The sequence below is a fragment of the Rhizophagus irregularis genome, chromosome 2 (genome assembly GCF_026210795.1).
Source record: "Rhizophagus irregularis chromosome 2, complete sequence".
In the NCBI taxonomy this organism is placed as follows: Eukaryota; Fungi; Glomeromycota; class Glomeromycetes; order Glomerales; family Glomeraceae; genus Rhizophagus; species Rhizophagus irregularis.
Genome location: NC_089430.1, coordinates 1,275,998 through 1,293,373, shown reverse-complemented (window position 1 = coordinate 1,293,373; position 17,376 = coordinate 1,275,998). Strand labels below are relative to the sequence as shown.

At 26.4% G+C, this 17,376-nt stretch overlaps 3 protein-coding genes across 3 annotated transcripts; 1 reads left to right on the top strand and 2 right to left on the bottom strand.

Annotated features, from left to right (window-relative positions):
• Nucleotides 1-926, bottom strand: OCT59_011708 (uncharacterized protein; the record flags this gene model as incomplete). Its single annotated transcript, XM_066133956.1, has 7 exons — nt 1-92; nt 161-217; nt 289-339; nt 415-486; nt 567-611; nt 680-691; nt 779-926. 7 exons carry the CDS (start codon nt 924-926, stop codon nt 1-3), a joined length of 477 nt encoding a protein of 158 aa, XP_065989269.1.
• A 3,821-nt stretch (nt 927-4,747) lies between these two features.
• Nucleotides 4,748-13,771, top strand: OCT59_011707 (uncharacterized protein; the record flags this gene model as incomplete). The annotated part of the gene is made up of 33 exons (XM_066133955.1): nt 4,748-4,790; nt 4,937-5,053; nt 5,131-5,323; nt 5,399-5,560; nt 5,634-5,817; nt 5,898-5,970; nt 6,042-6,345; nt 6,436-6,497; nt 6,564-7,128; nt 7,203-7,234; nt 7,327-7,480; nt 7,563-7,785; nt 7,873-8,287; nt 8,364-9,175; nt 9,246-9,276; nt 9,340-9,414; nt 9,495-9,550; nt 9,643-9,723; nt 9,795-9,890; nt 9,954-10,145; nt 10,211-10,336; nt 10,422-11,305; nt 11,390-11,513; nt 11,592-11,720; nt 11,808-11,905; nt 11,993-12,029; nt 12,097-12,187; nt 12,255-12,332; nt 12,415-12,737; nt 12,809-12,883; nt 12,967-13,115; nt 13,187-13,276; nt 13,366-13,771. 33 exons carry the CDS (start codon nt 4,748-4,750, stop codon nt 13,592-13,594), a joined length of 6,303 nt encoding a protein of 2,100 aa, XP_065989268.1. The 3' UTR covers nt 13,595-13,771.
• Nucleotides 13,772-15,401: 1,630 nt separating this feature from the next.
• On the bottom strand, nt 15,402-16,598 carry OCT59_011706 (uncharacterized protein; the record flags this gene model as incomplete). The annotated part of the gene is made up of 7 exons (XM_066133954.1): nt 15,402-15,466; nt 15,554-15,573; nt 15,652-15,681; nt 15,954-15,989; nt 16,200-16,210; nt 16,355-16,386; nt 16,460-16,598. The coding sequence occupies 7 exons, from the start codon at nt 16,596-16,598 to the stop codon at nt 15,402-15,404; spliced, it is 333 nt and encodes a 110-aa protein (XP_065989267.1).
• Between the last annotated feature and the right edge of the window lie 778 nt (nt 16,599-17,376).

Genomic DNA, 17,376 nt, shown 5'->3' with positions numbered 1-17,376 from the left:
TCATTTAGAAAATTTTTCTTTACCATCAGGAATTTCTAATTCATCTTGTTCTTCTGAATGAAGATTTGGATTATTATGTACTTCATCTTCATCTATAAAATAAGAACATAAATCATTATTATCTGTTATGTTATTTATATAAAAGCAAATTTTACCATACCATCAATACAAGAATGATGCTTCATTGTTTCTTTATTATTATAATCTTCTCGAGAATCTAAATAAATAATTAAATAAATCGTACTTAATAAAACATGATTAGTATGTTATATTAAATATTTTACTCACCATTTTTTATTTGCAATTTTTTAAACATTTTGGAAAATTTTTTACTATTAACTACAATAAATTTTTGAATATATAATTAATATTCTTTCGCTAATATGTAATTTATAAAATAAATTTAATAATTACCTTTAAAAATACTGCTTATTTTTTTTGACATACTGTTATTCTTACTACTACTTGATTTGGCAAAATCATTAACTAAAAAATCAAAAATAAAATTAATTAAAAAGCTCTACTATAAAAAATTTATTGTAAATTCAAATTTAATAAATACTTACTGCTATTAGGGATATAAAATTCATCATAAGATTTGCTATGAAATGCTAAAAATTTATAAAAATAGTTAACAACCTGTAAATAAATTTGGTATAAAAAATGGTTCAATTTATACCTTCTTGTTCTTCTGTTGTTTTTTAAATAAAAATAAAAAATAAAATATATTATATTAATTATTAGTAATTGAATTAGTATCTAATATGTGATAACATACCTTCTGTTGCATTCCTTGGTTCAGGAAAATTTTCAAAATTATGAAGTTTGCTACTTGTAAATAATATGCTGCTTGTTTCTTTTGATTCTTCTAAGCTATCTGTTTCATTTATTTTTAAATTGTTATTTTCTTCTAATTCATTTGGCATATTCAGATATTTTTTATAAATTTCTTTTATTTTTTTCCGAAGTGTTTCAATGTCAGGTCTTTTCAATGGATCAGCCTCCCAACATTGTTTCATTAAATTTTTGTATTCTAAAGGAGTTCCTGATACTATTCTTGGTCTTATACCATTAATTATATTCATTGCAAGATAATAATCATGCTCATAATTATTAAAAGGTGGTTTTCCAGATGAAATTTCCCACATAAGCATTGCAATACTGTAAATATCAGATTTAAAAGTATATTCTTTTCCAGCAATAACCTCAGGTGCTATATAAGGAAGATTTCCATATATACTTTTTGATGATTTGTCTGCAGGACCACAAAATCCAAGATCACTAATAAAGAATCTTTGATTAATTTCTTTGAATAATATATTACCAGAATGTAAATCTCTATGGATTGCATTTTCATCATGAACTTCATTGAGTGCAGTAGTTATGTAATAAGCGAATTGAATTTTTCTTTTCCATGTAAGTTGATTATAGTTTTTCTGTAAATATTCTCTTAAATTTAAATCCATTATATCTATTACAAGCATGTAATTTTCATTTGATGGATCTTGTGTTAAGCCATAACATCGGACAATATTTGGATGTTTATTGCTTATAGTTAAATGTGATTTTGCCTATAAAAAAAAAAAGAATTATTAATTAATTTATCACTAATAAGATAATTATCAATTACTGATTCATTAGGTTACAAACCTCTTCAAACCAACTTTGATCTGCACTTTCAACATTTTCTAATCTTTTAAGTATTACTCTTTGATTTCCCAATCTTGTTAATTGCTGCTTCATAGTATCCAATTCATCATATCTTCCACCATTCCAAACTGCTGTGTAAATTTCCGAGAATCCACCTTTTGTTAGATATTTAATATTTTGCAAATTATCATATGGAATCCATTCAATTATTTTTTCTGGTTCAATTGTTTCCATTTGACATTTTTGTATTAAATTATCAATATCATTATTTCCAGATGTCCAATTTAAAAAATTTAATTTTAAATAATTTCGAACACAATATTCACAATATGATATGGCTAAACATTCTTGGTTACAATTTTCACAAATTCTTCTTGTCCCTTTATTAAAAAGAACTTTATTTTTATCAACAATTTTAATTATTCTTCTTATTGCTTCATTTTTTTCATCATTTGTAAAAGATTTATCAGCAAGGACCGTTTGTTGTATAAATTCATGTTGTTTGTCTATATCATTATGAATATTATAATCTATTAATGCAATCGCTCTACTAATTGCCACATTAATTAGTTCCTCTCGTATAACAGACATAACAAAATATTTCTTTTAATTTTGTTGGAAAGAAGGGTTTCAGAACGGAGTTTCATGTACCACCGCCTTTTGATCAACAAATTTGTATCACATGCTACAACAAACCTAAATTCTATGTAGCACAGCATCATTAGGTTATAATTTTTGCATTACATGTAAAATGTTCAAAATAAGTACAAAATTGGAAAATAAAATAAAAAAATAAAATCATGCAAAAATTTTTGATATTAACTTAGGTATTTTGTTTAAACTTATGAATTCAAACTTCAAAATTATTTATTATAATTTAGAATCATTATACCCATTAACTTAATTTTAAAACAGTTTAACTATAAAATATTAAACTGAATTTACAATTTATTAATTTATAATATTAAATAATATTTATTTAAAACTATATGAAATATGTTTAAATTTTAAGTAAAAAAATCTACATATACATATTTTACACATTTACATAAAATCCATGTTGGGTCTATTAAAATTATATAAAATAGTGTATATAAATATTATACATGAACTCTTGTTATTATGAAATGATTTATGAATACATTCTAATCTCAATATATGAAAATAGTTTTCATCATTATATATATTAAGGAAATAAAATTTGTGCACACCCGCGCATGTGCGCACCCTCCATTTTTGGTAATTTTTATATAGTAAATTTGTCGATCATTAATTATCACATGACTTTAGTAAAATCCCGATTTTTTTAAATATTCATGCTGCAACTCTTACGTACATACTATGGAGCCTTAAAATTTATTTGCTATGCGTATTTTTGCCCATTCTACAACTTTACTTAATGAGCCATGAAGGGTTTAGAATGTCATTTTGACTTTTATATATAATATATCCATGGAGTGCACACATGCGCAGGTGCGCACAAATTTTAAACCCATATATATTAATATATAAAAAATACACCTGACCTTGAACGCAAAACTCCTGATTTTGATTGGTCAGAAAGTTTCAGCAGTCGCTTCAAAATTATTTTATCGCTTAATTATGCGTTGCCAAAATAACAATATGTGAAAAGTTCATTACAACAAACCATACGATTTAAGTTTTCTATACTTCTATTAAATTCTTGAATATACCCTGGAATAACTTTTAGGATAATACAATTTTCTTCGTACAATTCTTTATTGAGTTGATTAGATTCAAAAAAAAAATCATAGTAGGTAAAAACTAAGGTAAAAAAATGAAATGCCCATACTAAATATGATCTTAACAATTCCCGTTATTAAGTTAATTATTAGTGTCACTAATAAGAATTTAACAATTTTAATTATTAGTATAATAAATAATAATGTTTGTATTCATAATTCATAAAATTTTGAGTATAAATGTATATATCTTTGGTACAATACGAATTAAGCGTAAAATTTCCTACAATCTCCATGCGAAAGCTAGGTTACAAGAAATCTCTTTGACAAAATGAGTAGCAATCGGATCTATTACATGGGTTCTATAGCTACCGTTTACGAATTTACGATTATTATCTAGTGAACTAAAAATGATTCTTTAACAAAAATATTATTTTTCATTCGACAATAACCATCCATTTTATATGGATATTATGCAAACACAATAGTATAACTGATCGTTGAGCTTTTGATCGCAAATTGATCGGTTTGGAGGTGGGATCGGTTCGTTTATTCTGAAGTTGGTCGACTAAAAAAATTTAAATAACCACCTTTAATTTCAATTTGAACGATCCGGCTCGTTGAAGTCGGTTCGGAGTCAATTTTGTTTCATTTTTTAAAGACCTTAAGATTAATAACAGATAAGCTCAGAAAATAATAAATTTAAAGTACGCAGCTAACATCTTAATCTGTTTACTGGTTACACAGTTTATCAATTGATTAAACTTTAATTAGCAAATGTTCAAGTTTTCCGTGTGGCTCAATATATATATATATATATGTCTGTGTCTAATCCTAGATTCTATTGCTTAATCATTTTGTGTGTCTGTATTTTTTGTAAATATTTTAATTTTAAATGAATCATGAATTAATTGTGCATAAAGAAGGCACATTTGTATAAATAAAGTATATATAGAACCTAAAATTAAGATGTAATTGTTAAGGAATAAAGTGATTAATATATTATCTTCTTATTTATTCAATTAAGAATAAATTTACATATCGGAAAACATACACATGTATTTCTTTACGTTAGCATAGCAAAGAGATATCGTCATAATTTAATTTGAATATAACAATGCAACTTCGTACTTGTTGCACATTACAACAGTTTTAAAGTAAATACAACTGCAAGTTTTAAACCAGAATTTTTCATCAATATTAGATTATTGGTATTCTTATATGGCTAGCGATCCCTTATATAAAATCTGATTGTCACATGCATGTTTGTGAATTAATAATATATCGGCAAATTATTTAGCCGATTGTTTCCAAAAACAAAATTCCAAATATTTCCAAATATTTACATATAAAAAAGGATGTCTCTAGAATATTTAAAATTTTCGCAACGCATCATGCAAAATTGTGATTTTGAACAAGTTTCTAACGATTCTAATGGTGCATAAAATATTTTATTTATTTATTTGTATGCTTTTAAGTTCAATATTTTCTTGCTTAATGAAATAAGCAATAATCATGTGGTGTGCAATTTATCCGAATGACAAATTTGTACTTTCTTTAATTATTTGTAACTCTTTCTTTAGAGGTTCAAGAGGATACGGATGACTTGACGACTGAAGATTCAAGCGACTTAGCTAATTGTATTAATGGATTGTACCGATTGTTGGATTTATGTAATGATATTGAATCAAGCGGAATTGGTAAATTTAGTTAAGGTCAAATTACTGGAACATTCTGTAAAGCAACATTAATTTTCATTATGTTTAATATCTTAAAGTGGACAAGATAATTATTTCCAAGGAATATTTAGGGAAGCTATGCAATGATATGGTCCAATCAAGTTTCAAATCTATTTCTGAAATTAATTACTCGGAATTAAATTCAATCTCATTTCGTCTTATTGGATGTTATGGAAATCGCATTTTGATCGCAAAACTCTTGTTGAATAAAAATATAATTGATCAACAATTGTAAATATAAAATTTCTTTCGTTGTAATAATATTATTATATACGAAAAATAGTTAATCTAAATTTTTTCTTACAGGTATAAATTGCTCACAACTTCCAACTTGCTACTTCCAGGAATTTACTTTTTAAAAGTGAATTCTAATTTTGGTTTAATTATTCATTGGCCTGAAATTGGATGCTATGAAAATTATTTAATTACTCCTTTCCAGATTAAAAGGAATATGGTTAATTTACATAGGTGCTGATTCTTTCTTTTTGAGTTGAAAATTTAGGGTTTTTATAATTAATTACTCATTTGAATTTTTAATCAGATATTTAACAAAACTCACCGATCATCAGATCTGTTTAATGAGCGATGAAGATTTGAAAGGCTTAAACTTAGGCAAAATTGATGATACAGATGATTCAGATGATTCAGATGATTTAGATTACGAGTTTACAGTAAAAAGAAGTCAAGAAGAAAAGGAAGATTTTAATATTGATAACGGCTTTAAGGTTTTATTTTTTTTTAAAATAAATATCTTATATAACTTAAAAGTCAACAATAATTTATATAATAATTTTATCTTATGAAGGTGAATTTGCCAAATAACATTAAGACCGAAATTAATAATCAAAATGAAGGTGACATCCCGTTATATCCAATAGGTACGCTTTAAATTGACTTAAGTTGAGCTTGCATTATTAATAAATGTTAAAAATATCCATTTTATTTTTAGTTGTTGAATCTACTACAAATCAATCATTCGTCACTCGACAATTGATAAAGGGAATTAGGCATTCAAAGATTGTCCTTGCGCGAGTTTCTGTAGAAAAATTTCCAAATCATCTTAAAACAAAACTGCAAGGTCGATATTTACGTATTGATCGTAATAAGATGGATATATATGCACTAGAATTGTTTATTAAACACGGATTAGGAATGGAAGAATCTTTAACTCCACTGTATGACGCAATTTCTACCGTTAAAGATATCGAAATCATTCAAAAAATGGCAATAATAAAACTACATGATTTTGAAAGGTGCGTATATGAATTAATATTTGCTTTAAAATTTATATATGTATTTATGTTATCATTAAATAAATTTCTATGTATGATATATATATATAGTATTTTTGATAAATATATTATTCGGGATAATTGTCTATCACGAACAAACATTAGCGATACGGGTAAATATAATGTCAATCATTACAATCTTTGAAAAACAATATTTAAATATATATTTGATTATGTAGACCTCGAAAGAATTCGAACGAGGTATCCTGGAATAGAATATCAAATTAAAAAAATGATTAAAATTGACTCAGAAAATTGGGAAAAAATGAAAACAAAATATAATTTATCATGCATCGTTATTAATAAAATATTGAAAACAAATGAATCAGAAGATGATGATGATACAGATGAAACAGATGAAACGAAAAAATTCGCAATAGAAACCTTTTATAATATGTTCACTGATATTGAATCTGACTTAAACAAATTGCTTGAAAAATATACACAAAATAATTGGAGTATTTTTAATGTTTTTAAAACTTCGAATATTTATAAGGCAGAACAAATGACCAGTAAAATGTCAGATGAAGAATTTATTGATGAACTCATGGAATATGAATTATTTGAAGGATATGAAGAAATTAGAGAAAATATTATAAATATTTTTATTGAGGAGTATCATAAATGGAAAAACAATCAAGTAAATAAATTAAAGCGAGAATACGAAGAAGAAAAGAAAATAATTGAGAAAAATATGTTTGGACAAATATGTAATGAAATAGAAACTAAATATAAAGATGGCGGGTGAGTTAAGTTCTCTTTTATAATTGCCCCTTATTTATATTAACTAATTATTACGATTTTATTCATTTTTGTAGTTCCATGCGATTATATCTATTAAATGTAAAAAGTAAATTGTTTATGCCTGTTATTGTGTTTATTTTGTTTAAATAAATTTTTTAGCGAATCAGGTTTTAATATAATTTTTTTCAGAAAATGAAGAATCTTTCACGATTGAATATGATATCGAAGAGCTTCAACCAGATCAACTGCAATTAACGATTTATGAAACATCATTAAAAGTAGATACCCCATCTCCAATTTTACTTAATCAATACGGTACATCATTTCGCATTCCTCAAGTCTATGACTTTAAGTAAGAATTTGAATAATTTTTGTAACTTAAAATAAGATATTTAAGAAAAAAATAATATCTAATATCATTTTTATAATTATAGAAAAATATCTCAATTTGATAATTGTAAATTTCTTCTTATGCTTTACAATAAAGATAACAAAAGAATTGAAATATTCTTTAATACTGCAAGACAATTAGCACAAAATTTTAAATCGCATTCGACTATTAAACCATTTAAACTATTGAATACAGATGAAAATTTTATTATTGCAGTTAATGAACCAAAAGGGCTTCTCGCAATATATAATACGAAAGAAGTTAAGGTATTTGATATAAGTCCCTAGTTTATTTTAATTTTGTAATGCATTTTTTCGTCTAATTTATTTTTTATATAAAAAATGTAACATTAGCTTGACGTATTTTCTTTTGGCGATAATCGATCAAGGTTAAATCGATGTTATGCAAATATTCAATTATTGCAATGGTATAGTAATATACCGAGCATTAAATATTTTCTGTTCATCAAAGACACTGAGAAACTTTGCTTTGTCGAGAATTGTGGTCGAGCACGTATTTTTAATATCATGTATCCTCAATTCCGAGTAGATTGTAAGTTTCCGTCTAATCTAGTGAATGTTTTAAGTTCCCCAGATGGTTCTTATATTGTGGCATTTACGAAAGAAATATTGAAAGATAAATCTGAAGAATTTGATTCAATTATTTCTACTGATGATAAAAAACAACGTGACTATAATAATGGTATTAAGGAGATAAATCGTGTTTACGTTTATTTTTCCGGAGAATATGGAGGTCCTGTTAATAAAGGTTCATAATTTAAATTTTCTTTTGTATTATTAAAAGTTTATGAATTTACTAATATTTATTTTCTTTTATTTTTCAGTTATTGATTTACCATTAAATTTTAAATTCTTGGAGTTTCTTCAAATTTCCTGTATCGATAACCAACAAACTCATTTGATCTCACTCGATTTAAATAATGGATGTTTTAATTCTTTATTATTGGTCCATAAGAAGATGATATATCGTTTCCAACATTACAAGCGAAATCGTTCACTTGCGCTTCAGAGAACAAAATCAAATGATCTTATCAATCCTTATAAATTAATGTTTGAAAAATATCCAATTGATAGCTGTATCGATCCTGAACAAAGTCGCCCTCTTAGTTTAAAAGTAGTTCTTGATATTGATGAAAGCGGCAACATTGAAAAATATGGCGAGAAATTTGAAAAATATACTACTAAAATATTTGACAATTTAAAGCGTTTGACAAAGAAGCCTGCAAATATATTAAAGAAATTTTCTACATCAGTTATGACTTTTCAAGAACTTGATATTGAAAATGTGGAATTTCAAAAGAAATTTTCATCAGAATATCAGTTAGGAGAATGGATTATTCAACTTTGTTGTCTAATTCCTATACAAATTGCTGTAGCAAGAAACAACTTATTTCAGCCACTCAAGGATGGATTATCTTCGGATGAAAACCATCTAATTGAACTTGGAGATGATCGTCGTCATGTAGAAATTATATCAAAAAACATATCTTTTGGATGGTATGAGGGAATCTTCAAGCATTTTAGTAATAAAAAAGTAAAAATTATTTCAAGCATGGGTGAACAATCATGTGGAAAATCATTTATGTTAAACCATCTTGTTGGAACTACATTTGATGTGCCAGCAACAGTATGTAAGGTATGTAGTATATCTTTTTAAATTTTTTAAATTTTTTGATTAATTCTAAATATTTACTAACTTGTTTTAGCGTTGTACTGAAGGAGTATGGATGTCATTAGGTAGGGTTTAAACTTTTTTTTTACTCCATCAAAATACATTTTATTAACTTTTTATATTTATAGTTAATACAAAAGAATGTATTTATGTCGCGCTCGATTTTGAAGGATTAAGATCTTTTGAAGGAACTTCACAAGAAGGCATGTGCTAAAGTGTATCTACAAATTATCTATTTATTTATCGTGATCTAACTATATTTTGCCAATTAATAAATTCTTAGATATGTTTCTAACACTCTTTAATACAGTTGTTTCAAATCTTGTTCTCTATAATAAAGTAATTATATTAATTATACTGTTGTATTATATTATTTGGCTCTTGCTTTGTATTTTTACTAATATGATCAATAAATTGTTTAATTACAAAAGAATAAATACACCATAAATAGAGATGCAAAAATGTTTCAAAACTTACAAGCTGGCGTAAAGTTATTTGAGTCGGATCCAAAGGTAAATCATAATTATGATATAATTAAATATTTAAACCCAAACATTGCATATTATTTATTATTATTTTTCAGGTAAGACTCTGTATTATCATTAAAGACGTGCCTAAAGCAGATAAGGATGGTATTATTAACGAGCTTCAATTAAAATTGGAGAAATTAATTGCAGAGGTAATTAAAATAAAAATTATATAAACAGTGTATATCTTTAAAAAAGCTAATTTAAGGTTTTAGGAAGGAATAGATAATTTTATTACAAAAATGTATGGAGATGAATTAAATATTATGGCTTTGCCTGATTTTCATGACGTAGCATGGTTTGAAAGGCTATCAAAAATTAAAATGCTGCTAGATAGAAAAGAAACAAAATATGACAATGCCAAAACTTTCTTGCAAAATACGAAAGTAATCATGGCTAAATTGAAGGTTTGTAAGCGCTATGTCTAATGATGAGTATTCTTTTTCTTTAATTTTTACATCTTGAAATTTAGATATGTGATTGGAGTTCATTAAACGAAAACCTCATACATATACGTGTTGCAACTTTAAAAAGATTACTTCCAATTGCTGTATCTTATGGTATAGAGCAAAAAGATCCCGTTATTATACCTCTTGTGGTAAATACACTCTTTTGTTATAATGAATATAGCGTATATAACTCTTAATGAGAGATATGTGTATCTAATCTATTCATTCCAATAGAATCATGATTCTGAAGAACCAATTTATGGCCCAATTGATTTTTTGAATGATGGAAACCCAATTAAATTGTTTCCAGATATCAATGATGATGTTGATGAATTTTTCATCCAACTTTCCGAGTATTTAAGAACCCATTTCGAGACAACTAAACAATCACGAAAAGAATCATCTGATGATAATGAATGGTTTTCTAACTTTGATAGATTCTTAAAGGATATTATTAAACGTCGAACTTCACGTGTTAAAAATTGGTATTTGCAAAATACTGCCAAATTTCCACAAGATAATAGTGACATAACTGATGGAAGATATGCATTGAATCAAAAAATAGATGAACTTACACGTCTATGGACTTTGTGTGGATTAACATGTTATCAATGTGGTTTGAAATGCGTGAAAAATCATGATCACAAAGAAAATCATGACTGTTTAACCGATCATAAGTGCCATTTTCCTTGTCACTTTAGTGAAGCCCACAACGACAATCCAACCCCAGAATGTAAACACAAGGCTGGACATAAAGGAAAACATGCTTGTGCCAAAATGATTCATTTATGTGGTAAAACATGTTTCCTTATTGGCAAGTTTAACTGTCAAAAATTTTGTTCTAAGAAATTTGGACATGATGATGGCGAACATTTATGTCAATCAAAACGTAATCATTATTGTGGAAAAGATTGTTCATTATCAATACACAACACAAAAGGAGATTATCGTTGCCCAAATAAATGTACTATATCATATAAAGAACATCATTATTTTCATCGTTGTGAAAATACAACTTGTCCAATTCAATGTCCAATTCCAGATTGCAAGGAAAGATGTCAAAGTGATGATCACTTTCATGCTTTTTCTGACTCACAGCAAGTTAATCATTTTTGTGGGTATGTACTATACTCTTATAATTATTTTCATTATTTTCTTTCTGAATGAATGTTAATTAATTAAAAAAATATTTTTGATTAAAGGAAAGAGCATCAATGTCGTGAATTATGCGAAGAAGATGGTATATGTAATGTGGTGACTGAACCTAAAAAGCAAGAAGAAACTTATAAGGGTAGAGTCGAAGGAACTGTTATTACATATACAAAGGTACAATTTTAATGTATAATGTTAATAATATGATAAAATGTATTAACTCTTAAGCCTTTGATAATTTATTAAAAATAGTATATTCAATTAAGTGAGAAATTAAAATGTAATAAAATGATTCCTCCGAATGAATTTGAGCATGCTGGAAAACATACGCATAATGAAGATCACTATTGTGATAAAAAATGTCAGTTCTGCGAATATTATGTATGTATCTCAAGATTTTATGTTTAATTATATAATTTCATTTTTTGTCGATTACAATATAATATTAAAAAGACTAAATGAAATTAGTGTACATTACCTTATGGACATCCGCATTTTCATGACACAAGACATGGTATAAATATGACACAAACTGAATTCACAGGAGATGAATTTGTATATGCAGGGTATAGTATATAAATCATTAAGGAAAAATCTAGTAAATATGATGTTTTGTTTTAATTAAAATGTCTATTTGTTTGATACAATTTAAGAGTTAGTGATCAAAAAACGTTTGTTCTTTGCAATTTAGTAAGTATTACACTAATATAGATTTATAATAATAATAATATATATTAATTTTCTTTCTCTGTATTAGTTTTGTAAAGATTTAGGCAGACATCGCCATATTGATTATTGCCAAAATGATGAAAATTGCGAACTGAGCCGGGATATGCAACACATCAATGGTAATTTATAATTCTTTTTTCATTAAATGAACTTATTTACATATTACCGTTGTTATTCTTTAATCAGTGAAAGTTTCGCCTAATCCTGATAAGCCAAAAGATTTTATTTCTCACAAACTTTTCTGGGAGCGAACAGGCTTCAAAGGTATAAAATACATAAAAAGTTCATCAGTACCCCCCTAATAAATATGCTTTATGTATATTTAAATTGTTTTATTTGACATTAGACCCTCATACTTGTCAAGAACAACAAGAATTTACAAAATGTGATCATCAATGTCCCGATAAAAAACATAAATCTAAATCATCATTTTGTGAATTACAACTTTTCCATGCCCCAATATCAAAACCTCCAAATGATTATGGATATGTATCTTCAGATGGGCATTATTTTAATTGTGAAAAACCAAATACTCCTTTTCACATTATCTTTGTTTTGGATTATTCAAGTTCTATGACTAAGCAAGATATTAAACCGATTCAAGACTTTCCAATTTATAATGATTTAACAAAGAAGCATAATAATAGGATTGGCGCAGTTTATCAAGCGGTAATATTAAATGATATTCAATTAACCAATCCAACCTTAGTTTTCGTTAACTAGATTTACTATTAATATAGGTATACTTATTTATGAATGCACGTAGAAATTCCACTATGACTGATAGAATTTCATTAGTCTTGTTCAACCATAAGGTATTCTGTTTTACACTTAATGATATTTAAATTTGAACTCATATTTATTCAAAAGATATACTCTAATCATCGATATAATCTAGACTATAGTCCCATTTGAATATCAAGATTTAACAAATCTGAAAGATTTGTTAAATTCAATGCTCCAATACGAAGCTTGTGGTTTAATAAATTTTGATAGTGCAATTCAGAAAGCCGGAGTTTTGATTGAAACTCACTTTGATCCTACAAAGTACGTTCATTTGAATAAGTTAAATACATTAACTATTTTGTATAACTTATTTATTTATAATTTTATTTTAGAGTAAATGTCATTATATTCTTATCTGATAGAGAATGCGGAACTCCAACAAATCAACTTAATGCTATTTGTAAACAAAATAAAGAAAAAGGGTAATTAGTTTATTAGTTATTTTTTATTTTTTTTAGATTAAAATTCATTTAATGACCCTATTTTTTAAAAAAATCTTTGAAAATTTCAGTTCTCCGTTATACCTGTATACGGTATTATTTGGTAGTGATCGACATAGTAACTCTTTAAACAAAATGGCAGAGATTGCACAATCTTATCATCCACAGAATCCATCATCCAAAAATGCTCTACGATGTCAATTTACTAGTACTGCTGATGCGGGCAAATTAGCGAATTATTTTAATTACGTAGAAGACAGTTTAAGAAATCATGAACCAGCTTCATTGAAGAAAGTATAATAAGTATAATATGGGATAAATCAAGTTAAAATTTCCAATTCTTATTGTTTTGAGATTCTTATTAAATTATATATATATGTCAAATGAACATTATTTAGTAAAATCTTTTGCAGGAATTTATGTACGTATATTTATGATTTATAAAGTATGATATTGTTAAGAGATTAGAAACTATCGAAATATAGCCTGGCTGCTATGGTGTAATCTGGCGTAATGTTGTAATGACATAATTTTTTCTTGCTGAATGCTATAATCGTATAAAATGTGTATCACAATTATCTAAAAAATTGCTGCCGTAATTGTTTTCCCATTTAAAACATTATTATATTATGAAAAGAAGGAATCTAATAATAATCATATTTTGATTATGAATTTGTTTAATTGTGAATTTCAAATTAAAATTTGAATATACTATTAATGCATGGAATAGTATGGAAACTAGTGAGGATATGAGTTCATAATAGCTTCTATCTCTACGAGTTAACTCAAGTCAAAGTCAGTCAAAGTCATAGTGCGGGCCATTTAAGCAGGGATCCATGAATGTATCAAACTTTAACATTCTCTGATATTAAAGATAGAGCACCAAATCATAGCACTTTATATTTTGAATACAAACAAGGATGCTTGTAAAATTACCTTGTATCTCCTCTATTATTATTGAGTCAATAATAATCATCGACAAATTAATTTTGGAACGGTTCACGTTCTTTACACCTAAGGAAAATCAAGATATTAGCACAATACATGTTCTTCCCTCCTAAAGCTTCTATAAAAATAAATGATTATTGATTTGTTTGTTTATTTTTTTAAAGTTAATTAAAATATATATAGTATATAGTGTGTGGATGCTGTCTAGGTTTAGGTAACATATTACCAATTTTATTCAACAAATATTGATACCATACAGCATACAATGTAAAATAAAATAATGAATCTTAGCTAAAAAGGGTATAGTCATATTTATATGCTTTTACAGTAATGTATTCTGTTACGAGAGTTTGACATGACAAATTGGTTATTATTTTTCATTAGTATTAATGTGCCAATTTATATTATTTTGTACACAAAAATATTACATGTATTAAAAAAAGTTATGCCTTACGGTGTCTGGTCCAATGATCTTTCAGAGTCCAGTAACGACAATTTTAGCATAGTCATGTGAATTTTGGTCCAGATCATCGGTCCAGTGATTCGCTTAAAATCCAATTTGTTATCAAGCTTGATTTACACGATTTTTTTTTTTGCTGTTCGCTTTATTAAAAAAAAATTTTTTTTTTTACTATTAAATATTTAATGAGATAATGGTTTTAGTAAATGATATAGTATAAATTGCTAGAAACCTCTTGTTTCAATAAATTAAGATGCAATTAATTTTTGTTATAAGTTTTTAAACATTTTATTGTATAAAAAAATGTTTATTTAAATCTACATGAAGAAAAAAAATAAAATGTAGATCGGTCATGTAGATTTAGTTTTATGACTGTGCTAAAAATTGATATGACTGGATTCAGAAAGATCATCAGACAGACTCAATAAAGATATACTCGTCGTCTACCCCCTTTACTTCATTTCTCTTGAGTCAATATCTTGATTTAAGTGTTTTATTACGCTTTTCTATGGTATTCATTTTCGGTTTCTTTTTAATTATATTCCCATTTTTTCGTCTATTTTTGGTTGATTCTTTTATCTTTTTCATCTATACTTTCTCTACTTTTGATTTTGTTCATTTTCCCCTTTGTTTTTAACCTTGTTTTCAATTTGGTTCATTTAATGATCTTGTTTATTTTCATTTCATTTTTGCATTTTTTTATTTCTCCATTAGCTTTAAAATTATTTTTGGAGATTTGTAACCAAAAAATTCTTCCGCTCCTCCTGTAAAAATATTTCCAATAAATTCAGTACATTTTACACTTTTATAATTTAACAATAAAAAATAAAAATATTTTAAAAAATTTTTACCAATAATTAATTCTTGAACTCTAAATTACCCAACATATGTGATCATATAAAATACAGATATTTCCGTTAGTGACGATCATTAATGTTTAGCTGTCCACCGCTCTATATTAACTATCGATCGGTTTACCCTGGCGGTTAAAAATTTTTGAGATGTATCAAAGAACCTGTTAGTTAAAGGCAACGTATGCAACTTTTACTAATTTTTGACTTATAGAAATATGCAAAGACATTAAAAAATAATGGAAATAAAGAATCCCGTTTTACAAATCATGTAGGATCATGAAATTTCTGAGTTCATCAACTCTTAAAAAACCATTTGGTTATAGACTTATAGTGAAGTTTCCATCCTTTGGAATTAGGAGATCAGAGTCCATAATATCTATAGAGTCTGCATAATTACCTGATCTTTTCATGTCTAGGATCCAAAAATGTACACCTAGATATGGAAATCAAAGAATGGCAACAGAAATAAATGGAAAAGATAATTTGTTATTAAAGTGAATAAAACAATATTTATGATACGTCAATCTATCTCGGTGATTTCATTTACCGTTAAATAAATAATTTCAAGCATTAAAGGATTTGACTTAATAATGTATTTAGGTCTCTCGCTATCAATTCCAATAAAGAAAAAAGAGAATCAAACTTCTCTATTACCTGAATAAATTTAAAAATAATTAATATCATTAAATATTTTTCACATTGTAAGTTTGTATCATTTATGGTCATAATTAACTACATCAAGCAATTGATATCGGAGTAGTATATTCAAACTATCTTCAAGAATACAAATACAAATACCTTCACTTCATATTCACCACTGATTAATTTTTCTTGAAAATCTCAATATCCATTAATTTTATAAAGATTTCGTAAATTTATATAATTGATAATCTCTAGATTGACGGTTATGAAATAATGGGCGTCTTGTAGAATGAAGATAGAAAAGATTTATTTTGTGAATTACAGCGGAACTTTTGTTATGAAAAGGTAATTTTGAATTCTTGTCTCTCAGTAAAAATTTACGTTTAATAAATACTCTCATTAAATTATTTTAGTACGAGAAAAATGTTTGAATTTTTAAAAGGCGCTGTCGTGCTACACCAATTAAGGGAAGTTCATGCAGATCTTTTTTTTCATTGATCTCTCAGATATAATATGTCATAATAATTTTTGGACATGCTAACGAAATTATGAAATTATGACGTGTTGATTATGATACAAACAATATAAATCTTATCACCATTCTTTTATGATTACAACATTTATGTTAAGTCTATTTTCATTTAAAGAAATCTCATTGTTGAAAGATGGAGGTTAAAAAACTTTTACATCATCACTAGATCGTCCTGTTGAGACGAATCAAATAGAGGCATTTTATATCTCCGAATTATTCCATTTAAATATTTATATGTTATGTACTTAAATAAAGTTAATTTGGTTTAGTGAAGACAACAAAAAAAGTTACCATAAATTTTCAAACTTGAGGAATTAAGATAAGCAATTTTCTTTGTTTGTTGTTAATGACACCCACCCAAGATTCTCAATTTTGAACTATTTGTAATCATTCATATGTTATAAGAAATTTGTATTATTTTTCATTTTCTATCTCTGTTCATATTCCTTTTTACAGAAGTATGCGAGAGTATACGTTCGCATGTATAAATACCCTTGTTTATTCGGTTGTGTACAATGTATCACAGTCCATACTTTAGGAAAAGTTTCTGAAAGTCCGCATAAAAATAAGTTTTAGCTTGAAGAGACGTAAGGCATAACTTTACCAATATTGTTTAAATGCAAATTTACATAAGTAGATTTGAGTC